The 13,691-nt window shown below is 45.2% G+C and overlaps 1 protein-coding gene across 1 annotated transcript in view; it reads right to left on the reverse strand.

Moving 5' to 3' along the window:
- The window catches only part of LOC147724808 (1-phosphatidylinositol 4,5-bisphosphate phosphodiesterase gamma-1-like), a 731,250-nt gene that overhangs the window by 470,363 nt on the left and 247,196 nt on the right, over positions 1-13,691 (reverse strand). The window contains exon 4 of the mRNA XM_086966316.1: positions 5,637-5,730. Coding sequence (XP_086822442.1) covers positions 5,637-5,730 — 94 coding nt within the window. The remainder of the gene's footprint in view (positions 1-5,636; positions 5,731-13,691) is intronic.

Genomic DNA, 13,691 nt, shown 5'->3' on the forward strand with positions numbered 1-13,691 from the left:
TTTCCTGTTCCTGAGAAATGCGGTTAACCATTCGTGGGCTTTGTCGTTTAAACCAATTTGCCTCAGTCTGTTTATGAGAACCCTATGGGAGACCGTATCAAAGGCCGCAGAGAGGTCCAACAGAATCAGCACTGCCTCCTTGCCTTGTTCTAGTGCCCATTTCAGGGTATCTGTGGTGTGGAGCAGTGCTGATTCTGTTGAATGACCTGCTCTGAAGCCAGATTGCTTGGGGTGGAGGCAATTGGAGCTTTCCAAGAACTCATTCAGCTGAGTGTTCACCAGTTTTTCCGCTATTTTACTTAGACATGGAAGAAGGGAAATGGGTCTAAGGTTGGAAAGTATGGTGGGGTCAGATAGTTTCTTTTTTTGGAGAGGTTTGGGCCATGAGGGTCATGGGTGTTCTGCTCATTTTCTTCACTATATATGAGATCTGGGGAAGAGGAGGAAAAGTGCAGGCAATGGCCCCTGACCAAATCATCCATAGGTATTGTATTGTTCATGGATTGTGGGTGGGGCTACCGGGAGTTGAAGCTTTGATAGTTTGAGTTTTATATGGTGGCAAACACATTATCTGGGCATTCTACATTTCCTGGAATACTGTGAAGTACTTGGGGATTCAGCTCCCAATCATGGACTTCTGGTGGTGATTTGCAGCCCTGCCTAGGAACGACTGCTATGCAAGAAGTAATCAGACCCAACAAATTCATTATCAACCATACTCTGATGGAACAGGATGCCTGAAAACCAGACAGCAACTTTCTAAATGCCATCAACCTCTCTTGGTTTGGGTAGGCTGTCCCTGTTGCTGTGTTTAGCACAGCTCCTAGGAAATGTTGAGTGTTGAGAGGGGGAAACAACCTTTACAATGCAACTTTTACAACGCACTACCTTTACAACAAAATTTTTCGAACGCAACATCCATTACAACGCATGCATTTACAACGCAACCATTACAACGCATGACACTACAACGCACACCACTACAACGCATGCCATTACAACGCAGTCATTACAACGCATACCAATACAACGCATAGCATTACAACACATAGTACCCTTACACTGTCCAACACTTACCCTACTGTTGCACCCCCTGGAGTTAGAATAGTAATTTTTACCCCTACACTATCCAACACTTACCCTACTGTTGCACCCCCTGGAGTTAGAATAGTAATTTTAACCCCTACACTATCCAACACTTACCCTACTGTTGCACCCCCTGGAGTTAGTATAGTAATTTTTACCCCTACACTATCCAATACTTACCTTACATGCAATGTAATGTTATGCGTTGTAATAGTATGCGTTGTAAATGTAGTATGCGTTGTAGTGGAATGCGTTGTAAAGGTAGTTTCAAAGAATTTGTTGTAATGGCATGCGTTGTAATGGTATGCGTTGTAATGGATGTTGCGGTGTATAAAATGCGTTATAAAGGTAGGCGTTGTAAAAGTATGCGTTGTAACGTCATACATCCGTGCAGAGGTTGTAAAAGCAGCTTTTTTGCATCAACAGTGAACACTAGTGTGTGCAACAGTGTCACTGCCGGTTGAGTGAGTGCTTGGCATTGCTTTGGGTCCTGCTTGTAATCAGCGAGTCCTCCAAATATGGAAATATGTGAATGGCGTGGAAGCGCAGGTGTGCCCCACCACTGCCAAGCACTTGGGGGCAGATGTATACGCTGTTTATTTTGTCGAAAACGCGGCGAATCGCAAAAAAGCAGCGTTTGCAACAAAAATTGCGATTCCTTAAATGCTATGTATGTAGCATTTAAGCTTTGCGTATTTAGGCTAAGAAATCACAAATTACCACCAATTTGTAGTTTGTGGTAATTTGCGAATTCTTTTAAAAAACCACTTTTTGAAATTTCTAAAGGTGCCATGTGAGGCTCATACATGCCCTTAATTTAATTTAATTTAATTGTGGGTTTATATAGAGCTAGAATCGACTCCCGGAGGAGTATCTCCGCGCTTCGACAGCTGGGGAACCCGTCCTGGCTCACCCTGAGAGATGGTCCCTAATGGGTATCTCTAAGGTGCGACCAAGCATCCCCGGTGGCCTGGGGGGGCCGTTGTGAAGATGAGGCAAGCTAATGCCCAGAGTTGCCGAGTGTGGTCCCTGACTGGAGTAGGCACGAGGCGAGAATTATCGAGCCCGCTGACCCTGGTCCACGACCCTGCCGCGTCGGGAATCAAACCCTGGTCCCGGGCCGTCCTCTGCTTACGGGTCTGCCGCCTCTAACCAGTGAGCCACACTTAGGGCATGTATTTGCGCCATATGCGCACACATGTCAATTTCCGGGATGCAGCAGGGTGTCCTTAAGACTCCCTTGCACCCTTGAAATTATTCTCAATTTGCGATTAGCAAATTGCGAATCGCAAATTGAGAATAACTGTCCATTCATTCCTATGGGCCTCCTGGCCCATAGAAATGAATGGGAAATTATTACTTAATTGCGATTAGCAATTTGCTAATCGCAATTAAGGAATTTTAAGAAATCGCAAAAAAATAGCGAATTTCTAGATACATGCCATTTAGCAATTCTCAAATAGCGATTCCTTAAAAATCGCTATTTGAGAATCGCTAAAGGGTATCTTGATACACCTGGGCCTTGGTGAATAGTCTTAGGGCTGTTGTGACCCAGAATGAGAGAGCTTTAAATTAATAGTTTTGTCCACTTACCACAAAGCGCAGGTATCAGTGATGCGCCTGATGGATGAGGATATGGAAGTAGGCATCACTGAGGGATTGAATCGCCATGTGGTCTCATCTGCAGAGCAGCAGAATGATATGCTGCCGGATGTTCATTTCAAGGTGCTCGGACAAGATATTCTGGTTCAGCTGTCTGAGCTCTTGGATTGGCTACAGAGTTCTGTCCTTTTTGAGAATGAGGAAGTACAGGGAGAACATTTCTTAGACCTGCCGGTGAGGGGACTCCGGCTCCAGGGCACCTTTGATGAAGAGCACCTGGTTTCCTCCTGCAATAGTCTTAGGTGAACTTGAATCATTGCATGACAAGGAGGTGGTACGCCTGGTGGTGTGTTGAGGAACTCTAGGCAGTACCCCTGTTATATCACAATCAGGATCCCCTTGCGTGATATTACTTCCTCCCATTGCGGAAGGAATAAACTTATTCTTCCGCCACTACATGTTATGTGATCGGGGGAAATGGTGGGCGAGCCACTGTTCGGAGGTAGAGGGGCCCTGCTGGAATCACCTCCACACTTGCCTCTGCCGCTTTCACGAAAGCCGCGTCTTCAGTCGGCTTTGGATGATCTTGATCTTCTCAAGCATACTGTCCCCTTGAGGGCCAAACAAATGCTCCCCATCGCCTGTCGTATTCATGAGGTGCCGTTGTACCATGATCTTGAATTCAGGCACCCGAAGCCACGTAGGGTGGCAGAGTATGATGCTAGTGTTTAGTTACCTGACGGCCATGTCAGTGGAATCCAGGCTGCCCCGATTGTTAACACCGGAGATCACTTTCCCCTCTGACACCAGTTTTTGTCCCCTTTTGCAATGTGCTTCTAGCAGGTGCTTGACCAACTGTTCCATCTCCTCCCAGTGGTATCTATCATCACAAAAGAGTAGAACAGATTTGGCATTTCTCCATTGGGTAGCTGCCCCCACAGATACTCTCTCTCCCTTATGCATCAATCTTTTTGCTCTCCTTCACTCAAGGAGGGGCAGCCACAGCTGCAAACTCTATTGCTGGCTATGATCACAACTAAGGAGTCTAGTGGGACGTGTCCATTGATGTACACGGGTCATCAAGAGAAGAATTATCTTTCTTTTTGACCCTTGGGGGTGACGACTCATACCTTGACTGCGTGCTTGAACTTTTCAGTGCTGTGCCAAGTCATGCTTTCAAGCGTTTGTAGTACTGGACAGATCTCTCTGTCTTACAGAGAATCTGCACCAGAAAGTCATCATCCTCCTTGACCCAGTGAAGTTTTACTTCATGGTCGACTGGCAGCCTTTGGATAACAGCATGATATGCAGTGGTGTCATCCGGGAGAGCGAAGCCTTAGCAAGACAGGGATCCAAGTCAGCGTTGTCCATGTGATATGGTAAACTTACCTAAGATTATCCCCATCTCCGGCTAGCTGAAGCTTTAGATATGGGTCATGTGTTTCATAGGTACTCCGTTGGTATGCGTCTGGGTCATCTGACTGGTCTAAGTGCTGGAACGACGGAGGAGGTGAAGTTGGGGAATGGAGGAGGTAATTGTTGTGGTGCTAATATACTGTGGTGTATTAGTTGCTGCATCTGGCATAATAATAAACTACTGACAGCAGTTATAAAGAAGTATCTTTAAGTGGTAGGTGTATGGAGATTGGTCCATTGGTACGCTCATGCATGTACTCACTTTGTTTGTTTCAACATGGGTTCTGGTGGAAAGGATGACTTTTTCTCTCACATGATCTGGTCAGTTTTTGGATGCATGAAGCTCTGTGGCTGGTCCTCTGGGCTCTCTCAGGACCAAAAAGGGAATCATCCTACTGTAGCTTCCCTAGGGGGAATGCCCAGGAAAGGACACTGCAAGTGAGGCAGATTAAACTGTATGTAAGGTAAGGGAGAAATGGCCAGCCCTCAAGGACCATCGTATAAAAAGTGACCGTGAGCCGCAACAGGTGTTATTAAGGGACCGTAGATGCTTGTGCAGATGTTTGTGCTCAACTGTCATATGTATTGTGCAGTGTAAAAGATGTGCAAGGGTGATAACAAAGGGGCATTCCCGTATTTGAGTGGGAGGTTGGGGGGGGGGGGGGGTTGGCCCCATGAGAATGAGGGAATCCTTTTCCTCAGGACCCGCACCATGTTACTGATGCCGGAGGAGGCAAGAAACCTGGCTGTGCACTATGTATGAGTTGCACACAGCAATTGTGCCCTCCACGTGTGCCAACCTAGGGCTCCTAAGCACCCCCAAGCATCCCTCTGCACTCGCCTGCATAGGGATCCCTGTCCTCCCCTTGAAAGGCAGTCCAGTTCCGCCAGCTGCAGTGAAAGGCAGGCCAGTGGCTTCAAACAGCTGGGGAATCTTTCAGTAATGCATTGTTTCCAGCACAGGCAGGGTTAGGGCCTCCACTGGAAACAGTGCATTTGTTGTAATAGGGCACCCTGAGCCAGCATGCTCTTGGCACACCGTTGAAAGGGGTAGTGTGCCCTATGTGTAATGCAGGCCATTGTGGTGGGCGTCTGGAGAGAATTGAGGGCCTCTTCTATGGTCGCCGCCATCGTCATTGCCTTCTGCCCTCCTCATGGTAAATCTGATGGGCATTTACATTTCTGAAAATTGTGTGAGAATTTTCGTATGAGATTAAAAAGATGGATTACACAATTATCTGGTTAAAACATAGACACTGGAATGTGTAAAGACCAAACATAGATGGTACAACTCTTCTGCTCCAACAGTACAACCTTTGTCTTTCTGTTTCTGCCTATTTATTTGAGACCATTCCCCCCAGTGAGTGGAATGTTTTAATAACATTAAAGCCCTTCTGTCTCGGACTATTCTGATTGTTAAGACCCTCACCCTCGTTATAGCCTTCAGCAGCGGTCTATTAAGCTATATTATTCCAGAAAAAAGGAACTGAAACGACTTATTAGCCACTAGTAGTACAAAGTTTGATCCTCACCTCTCCACCTGAAGGGGGTTCGGGGCCCTTTGTGTGTCTGCCGCTAGCCAGGTCAGTCCTGTTATCCATGTTGTGACATCATCCTCGCAGAAGGCTGAGAAGGACACAAGACACAATGTTAGAGGCAATACATAGCATTTATGCACCTAACACATAGCATCTTCCTTCATGATAACCTGTTTTCATGTACAATGTGCCGCCATGCTGCAGTTTTAACAAGCACTAATCGCACAATATTGCCCATAGATGATTTGCTGCTGAGGAGCTACAATGCTCCTGGGAGGCTGAGCCAAGCCTGGCCCTCGAAGGGATGGAAAACAGAGTTCCACAGTGGCTTTTTCCATATGCAAATTATGCAGCGAAAAGTAATGGTCCTAATTCACAAACTGCACTTTTGAGCATTTTTACACTTTTTATTAAGTTTGCTAGTTTTCAGTATACACAAACTGCAGTTTTGTAGTAACTTACACTTCTGCAGTAAGGCTAGCACTACACATAGTCAACCACTGGTACTGCAACACTGTCCTATAGAAAATAAAAGAAGTAGAGACTCAAAAGAAAACCCCTTAGGAAAAAATGTTAAATTGAATACAATTATTAAAAATAGTACAAAAATATACATTATTGTTAAAAAATATATATGGCCAGTGGATATAAGTGTAGCTTGGGCCCTGTGGTCTAGGTGGCAGTATAGTCACTCTATAGGTAGAGAGGTGGGAGTTCCTTACATTTAGCTACACTGGTTTGGCACCAGCATGCCATGGCACTCTGTCCTCGCCCACCCATAGATGAGGAACTGCAGATGGTATCATGGATGGGTCCATGTGGGCCCTTTGGCGATGAGAGTGGGGCGCTCCATGGCCGAAACTGCTCCTAGGTTGCAAGCTTCCACCTTGCGTAGCATCAAACATATGTGCCTACATGTATGTCTACATCATTGTCCTCTGCCTGTAGGTTGGGTTACAAACCTCTAGGAGGAGATGGCAGGGGTGCCAAGTCACCTAAGGGGCAGAGAGTCTTGCAACACCTTGTGGATTGCAACCAGAGTTTGCAGATGATCAGGAAAGATGCCGGGAGTGTCCCGAGGGGATCGGCTTATGGGGTGGATGATGAGGAGAGCAGAAATGCTTTTGCGGATGGAAGTGTGGGGGGAGTGGTCAGGAAGGCAGTTGAGGAGGTATGGGAGAATAACAGACTGAGGTTCAGGTGGAGCAAAACCGGGTCACTAACCACCAGACCCATCGTCTTGCAATGGCTGGGAGCATCCATCAACCCTAACGTCTTGTGAGGGTAGAAGGGACTATGGGGTGTATCCAGTTATCACCAGTGCTCGGGCCTCTCTCACCCACATCAGTCAATTACCCGAAGGAGGCATTTGGTAGGAATAAAGTACTTGGTGAGATTGTGAGAGAATGATCTGATCCAAGGATTAAAAATAGATCCATAAGACCTGATTGCGACACTTAATTCTCCTTGTTGTCTCTCCTAGAGTTACTTTACTCACCTCTCCAACACCTTTTGGGCTTGGTAGACATTAAGTGTGTGATGGAACAGGTCAGTGTTGGAATGTTATGCCGAGGGAGTTGAGGTCTCTGATAAAGATGTGTGCATGCCTCTGAGGTTTTTAACGTATGTTCCTTGGTCCACCGGTCTCTCAATTTCAGTCATACAACTAATCAGGACCATAAGGCTTTTCTATTCTGCTGCTTAGTTTAACATAATTTCAGACGCAGACCTCGCTGGCTGGCGCAATTTTTGCGAGATCATATATAGTGTACATGGCACTCACAAAGGTATAAATGACCGCTGAGTGCCTTGCGCCACACAGAGTGCCTCCAAACCCTGAAAAACATTGATGAAACCCCTTATCCCCTGAAGCCACCCACCCACTCTAATCGCTCAACCACATGGATAGTAAGCTTTCATTTTCCTTTTCTCTGCTGAGTCTCCCTACTACAACTTGGCCGATGTTGTCAGCATTGGGGTAAATGACCGTCTTGCGGTTGGGTGTTCTTGGTCTGCCATCCTATTTCTCTGGTCTCAGGTGGCCTCAGGTGGCCTCAGGTGGCCTCAGGTGTACTTTTGTGCCACCCTATAGGACATATCAAGCCTGTGCCCTCAACCATCTGGCCCCCTCATTTTTTGCCTCTACTCCCTGTTTGTGCCAAATACTCTCCCCTTCTCAGTCCTATCCAACCTGGACTCTGAGTCCTTCTTCTTGCATCACATTCACACACCTTGTACTGCCCCTCAAAAAGTCCTACAGGGCCTCCCATTTTATTTCCCCTTTCATCCCTCTATAAGCTCACCAAGCCACGGCCCCTGTAGTTTTTACCTTCCCATGTTCATCCTCTCATTGTACTGTTTGTCCAGATCACATTGAACTGTACACTCTTAGGTATCCTGAACAGCCACTGCTCTTTCTCTTTGTTCTTCATCTTCTACAGAATCTCCCAACCTCTCTTCGCCTGCTTGACCACTTTATCTTCTGCTTTCTCTCCCGCTCGGATGTATGATACATCGCGAACCAAAACAGCGCGGGCCTTTACAACGCGGTTTTTAGTTCACGATGTACGTCACAGCGCATGCTATTACAATGTATGGCATTAGTTCGCATGTCCTTAGAAATGCATCCTATATGCCTTTACAACAAACCCCATTTCCCCGCATTCTAAATACAAAAAAACTGATCCTAAACGCTCAAACATGACCATAGACTGCAACCCCTCACCCTAAGCCCTAACAGTAGCATACACTACCACCCTCTAATACTACCCCACCAACTAAGCCCTAAACAGTAAAACAGTAATATACACTACCACACCCTGACACTACCCCAAACCCTAAGCCCTAAACCCTAAGAACTAAACACCAAAACAGTAGCATACAGTACCCCAAACCCTAAGAACTAAACACCAAAACAGTAACATACAGTACCCCAAACCCTAAGCCCTAAACCCTAAGAACTAAACACCAAAACAGTAACATACAGTACCCCAAACCCTAAGCCCTAAACAGTAATATACACTATCCCCCACTGACACTACCCCAAACCCTAAGCCCTAAGCCCTAAACCCTAAGCCCTAAACCTTAAAACATACCCTTACCTTTGTTTCCTTGTGGTTCCTGTGCAGCGTCACTGTCTCTGCTCCCGGTTCCAGCATCGCAAGCGCATGTGATGTAATGGTATGCGTCGCAATGTCCACGCATGGTAACGTTGCATGCGTTTTAACGCATGCGACGTAAAGCCATGTGTAGTGTTGCCTGCGTGGTAATGGTTGTTCGCCTCCTGATCACACCCTCTTCTCATTCCACCTACAACGTTATTTGAAAGGCCTGTTTACTTGCATACAGTTTGCCTCTCCCACCGCTGCCCCTCGCTTATGAGATCTGTGTGTTCGGAACATGGAATAGCTCTTCCCTTGTTGAACCTCATGTGTCCCTATCTGCAGGAAGAGGAAATGACATCATAGCCTTTCCTTTGACCCTCAGCCACCTGTGCCTGCATGACCTGACAATAAATATGTCAGTCTTCCCTTAGGAAGACAGTTTAATGAGACATTTCAGTAGAGGACAAGACCACTGTGTGATACCCAAACACCTATCCTTTTCACAACAGAAGGGCTGGGTAATTTACCACTTTCTTTGTCAATATTTATTCATATTTTGTCCTAACATCGCCTCAGAAACAGTAGTTCATGCATGTGAAATGACCGATTTATTTCACATCCCATCTTCAGCATATTATTGGATTAAATAAGCACTTTAAGAGCTTTCCATTGTTGATTAAAAAATCCTGCACTGCTTTATACTGCCCGCAATGTAAGTTATTAACAAATGATATCAAAACCACCATTGTTCTCTCTGTTTCATGGAAATGCGACTAACTTGTACAAGGTTTTCTCAAGTAGCCATATTACTCCACCAGTGGTGTCTCCTCATACTCAATATATAAGGAAAGCCCTGGGGTTGTATTTAGACCACACAAAAGACTCACGAAGGTCTAGAAAAGTCATTGTTAATTAGAACATTGGAATGTTGAAATACAGTGGAGTGCTCCGGGCTTCTAATGGCAGAGCATAGCTCAGAGCATCAACATTCCAATGTTTGTTCATAGCTGTGGCTATGAACAAAAGGCCTCACTGAGCCAGAGGGAATTTCAACCCCCTTGGGCTCCGTGAGGCCTTTGTTTTACAAATTAGAGCATTCTACCCTCTAGGGACGGTATGTTCTAATAGCCTTAGAGCCCTGCATAGCAGGATCTACCAGCCATTAAAGGCCCGCTCCCTTGTTAAAGTGCTTGCATTCTGCTTGGGTATTTAACACTGGAGCGGGTCTTTAATGGCCGGTAAAGACCACTACGGAGGGTTCTAAGGCTATATTATGGTTCAATCTGAATATTCGTTCGCACCTCAGAACAATCTCTGATCGTTTCCTGTATTGTATTGTGTTATCAGTTAGCTCAGAAGAAATTATAAGGTTTAGCGAACACTCATTCATCTAGATGATAAGCAGCTACTGCTGCTTAGTTAAGAAGTGTGCCTCTGAGTGACATTGACAGGCCTGCTACGTGGAAGTCTATTCATACCTTTGCAAAGCACTATTTTCTAGATTAAAATTACACCATAATAGGCAAGAAGCTCTCACAGTAGAAGACCATTTGGCTAATGATAGTCTACTGTCAGTTCTTTGTGTGCTTTACCATCTCACGATGATGACCTAGTGAGGTAGGGAGTTGCTTTCCAATCTATTCTCTGTTTTCTGACTATTAATAATACAATCCTACAAGATCCAACAGAAATTACTTATTAGCTGTCCTAGTGCTTCGTAAAGCATAAACACACTACCCTCCTCCGTTCTAATCCTTGGAAAAATGTAGGATACTAATCAGGAAAGCCAATAAATGAAAACAATGTTTTGCAGCACTGCCAGTGCAAGGCATAGTGGGATATGGACCTATTACAAAAAGTAGCAGCAGTGGGACACTGCAGCCATCACTGACACCCCCCACAAATTGTGATCAATAATTTAACTTTCATGTGCTACAACAGACAGCTCTCCTGCTGCAAAGAGGTGCAATCATGGACATTGTCACATAAAACATCCAATACAAGTCTGGAGCACAAAACATTTTGAATTACGAAATCGTAACTTTCTGTAGTCAAAATGTCTGTTCGAAACACTATTTTATTAGACATAAAAAGTGATAAAAAGGGCGGTACAGATACAATCTGACAATACCCAATGTGTTTTACATGAATAAATTAAAGTTGTTAACAGTTTGGGTTTAGTCTGAATGCAGCCTTAACAATATGTAGTTAAATCTGAGCACAGCCAACACGTGTTTCGTCTTTACACTAGACTTCCTCAGGGCTACTAAATTGTATTTAGAAGACTATAACCTTATAGCCATGATGCTGTTCAGATAACGATGTGTACATCTATAATATATGAAAAAAGGATGTTTTTAAAGTAACGAAAAACAACTGCGTCAATGCGATGCCTGGTAACTATCATCCACGGCACATGGAGTAAGTTATGTCAATGAGCATGGAAAATATACAAAACCCCCTTGATAAGGTGACAGTCCCCTATGTCAGAGTCAGCGTCCGGGAAAAGTCCAAACCGAAGAAACGCTGTGGGATATGGAATCTGCTGGGTCCATAAAGGAGCAATGCCTGTTTTTCACATCTGCAAGGATACTGTTTATCTAGCTGTGTTTTACTTCACTGGTACATGTGTTGTTCCCTTTTAGTAAAGCAGCAAGGTTAGAAGTTAGGCTGCAAATTTGTTTTATGTATATTGCTGTGTTGATTGAATGCATAAACATGAGATCCCAAAAAAGAATGGAGAGGTAGATGCAGGTGTATTGTTATTTATGCATTGTATTGGCACCTCATAGCTTTCATGCCTCACTAGAGATAGGCCAGCTATGGTGTTTCAGGTGGTGGAACCTAAGCTACACTGATTTCCCCTGCCAGGTCCACCAGCTGAAGAATGGTGGTCCAAGGCAGGAAAATGACTCTTGAGCAGGGATACAACTCTCTAGGGACATTCATTGTTTTCTGCTTCAATAACAAATATCACTTATCACATAACTTATGACTGAGACAGACAAAGGAATGCATGATGGGGTACATCAACATGTTGGCCTGCTCGACTTTAGCCATGCCGAAAGTGCAGAGATATCTTCAGGGCACTTTCTCTGGATAGGGTGAGTAGTCCTACACTAAGCAGTATATGTGACGGCCACCACCGACTCAGCTGGCCAGCCACCAGCCTGTAAATGAAACCCTAAATCTAATAAAATATCTATCTGAAAGACACAGGAAGGAGAAGATACTACATGTGGTTGCATTACTTGATCACGGGTACTCTCTTTGAATCCATAAGCATTAGAATAGCTCTACTCATGTGGGAAATTTATATTTTTAATTTTGAAAAAGAAATGTAAACCAATAAAACATGCCTATCACAGGCAACATGTTCTATGTTTACTGCTTTTTTATTTAAAAAAACAACAACAAAAACTCCAATTAATCAAACATTGTCTTAAAGTACATACTAACACCATTGTATATAAAAAAAACCTGAAAACAAAAGGATAAACAGAGCATGTTAATAGGGTGTAAACAGCGAGAATATTGACGTTGTCCCATTATGGAGCCCAGAGCTGTGTCATCTCCTCCAGGGTATGTGGGACCGTTTGTTGAAGGTCAACTAGAGTAAGGATTTCATATTGGGCATTGGCTGACAGGGTGCGGACATGGTGGGGCTCGGGGTCCGCGGTACCTCCGGAACACGAATGCCTTTGGTATTTATTCCTCATAACAGCGAAGATGAGGGCAGTTACTCTTCTTTATAGGGCCCTTTTAAAGGTAGCTCGTGGAGACTTGACTACAGTACACCTGCGATGGGTGGCAGACTCAGGGCCCTCTTTTGCCGCAGTGACCAGGAGGAAGACGTTGACCAAAACCCCTAAAGAGTTGCGTAATGCTAGGTTTAAATTAATTCAGTTCTATTTTTTGCATAGTGCCTACCTTACCCCACAGCGCATCTATGCTATGTTCCCCGGAGTATCCTCTGCATACCCTGTCTGTGCCTCGAAGGACGTCAAGTCTACCACATGGAGTGGACTCACCCTGGTGCTCACCCACTACTAGGACACATGGTTCTGTGGGTTATCTGTGGTGCCCTGGTCAGATCTTTCGACTTTACCCCCCACCTGTGCCTACTGGCTCTCCACAAACGCAGTGCTGCTCACAATGTTACAGATCGATTTAAAGACCTGGCATTAATGCTTGCTTGCAAACAGCTGACCATGAGATGGAAATCGGCTGGTGCAGAGATATGTAAGGGTGGTGGAAGGTCGTGATTAAGTGGGCGGATTGCAAGAGAGGCGTACGGAGGGAGGAAGTTAGAGGGGTACATAGGATACCCACACTGCCGGTGTGGGATGCAGTGCTAATGGCTTGTCCTAAACTGGATCCCCAGGGGGGATAGTGGTAGAAGAGGGATCTTCTGGGGAGTCGCCAATGGAAAGGGCCAAAACCCCAGAGTAACATGATGACGCAGCGACCACTGATTTAGGGTAGCACCCCACCAGTAGGATGCTGTTGAGGATCAAAAATACATTTGGGTTCAATTTTGGTTTTGACAGGGTTGGCGTTATTATCTTCAAATTTGACTCCTACCTGCATGACGGAAGCACCTTTAGTGAAAAAGCTGCCACGGCGAGGGCCGCTCCTCCATACCATGGTCAACCTGTCGGTACTTTTCTTCTAAAGACGCACACTCGCTGGGAGTCCACGTTCGTGAAAAAAAAAACGAATGCCCCTCAAGTGCTGTGTGAGTGGGAACATTTGCCACACTTTCTGTTAGGAAATAAGTCGACAGACATGATATCAGAGTAACCACCTGAACAGTGCAGCATTTCAAACGCCATGTCCACCAGTGGCAGCATCACAGAGAGGTGTTGTCTTTGCAGCTGAGCCAACACCGTCTCTGCTTAGGTGTAGTATATGCCTTATGCCTCTTTCCCTCGTGCTGTGCTCA

The sequence above is a fragment of the Lissotriton vulgaris genome, chromosome 4_1, assembly GCF_964263255.1.
Source record: "Lissotriton vulgaris chromosome 4_1, aLisVul1.2, whole genome shotgun sequence".
NCBI lineage: Eukaryota > Metazoa > Chordata > Amphibia > Caudata > Salamandridae > Lissotriton > Lissotriton vulgaris.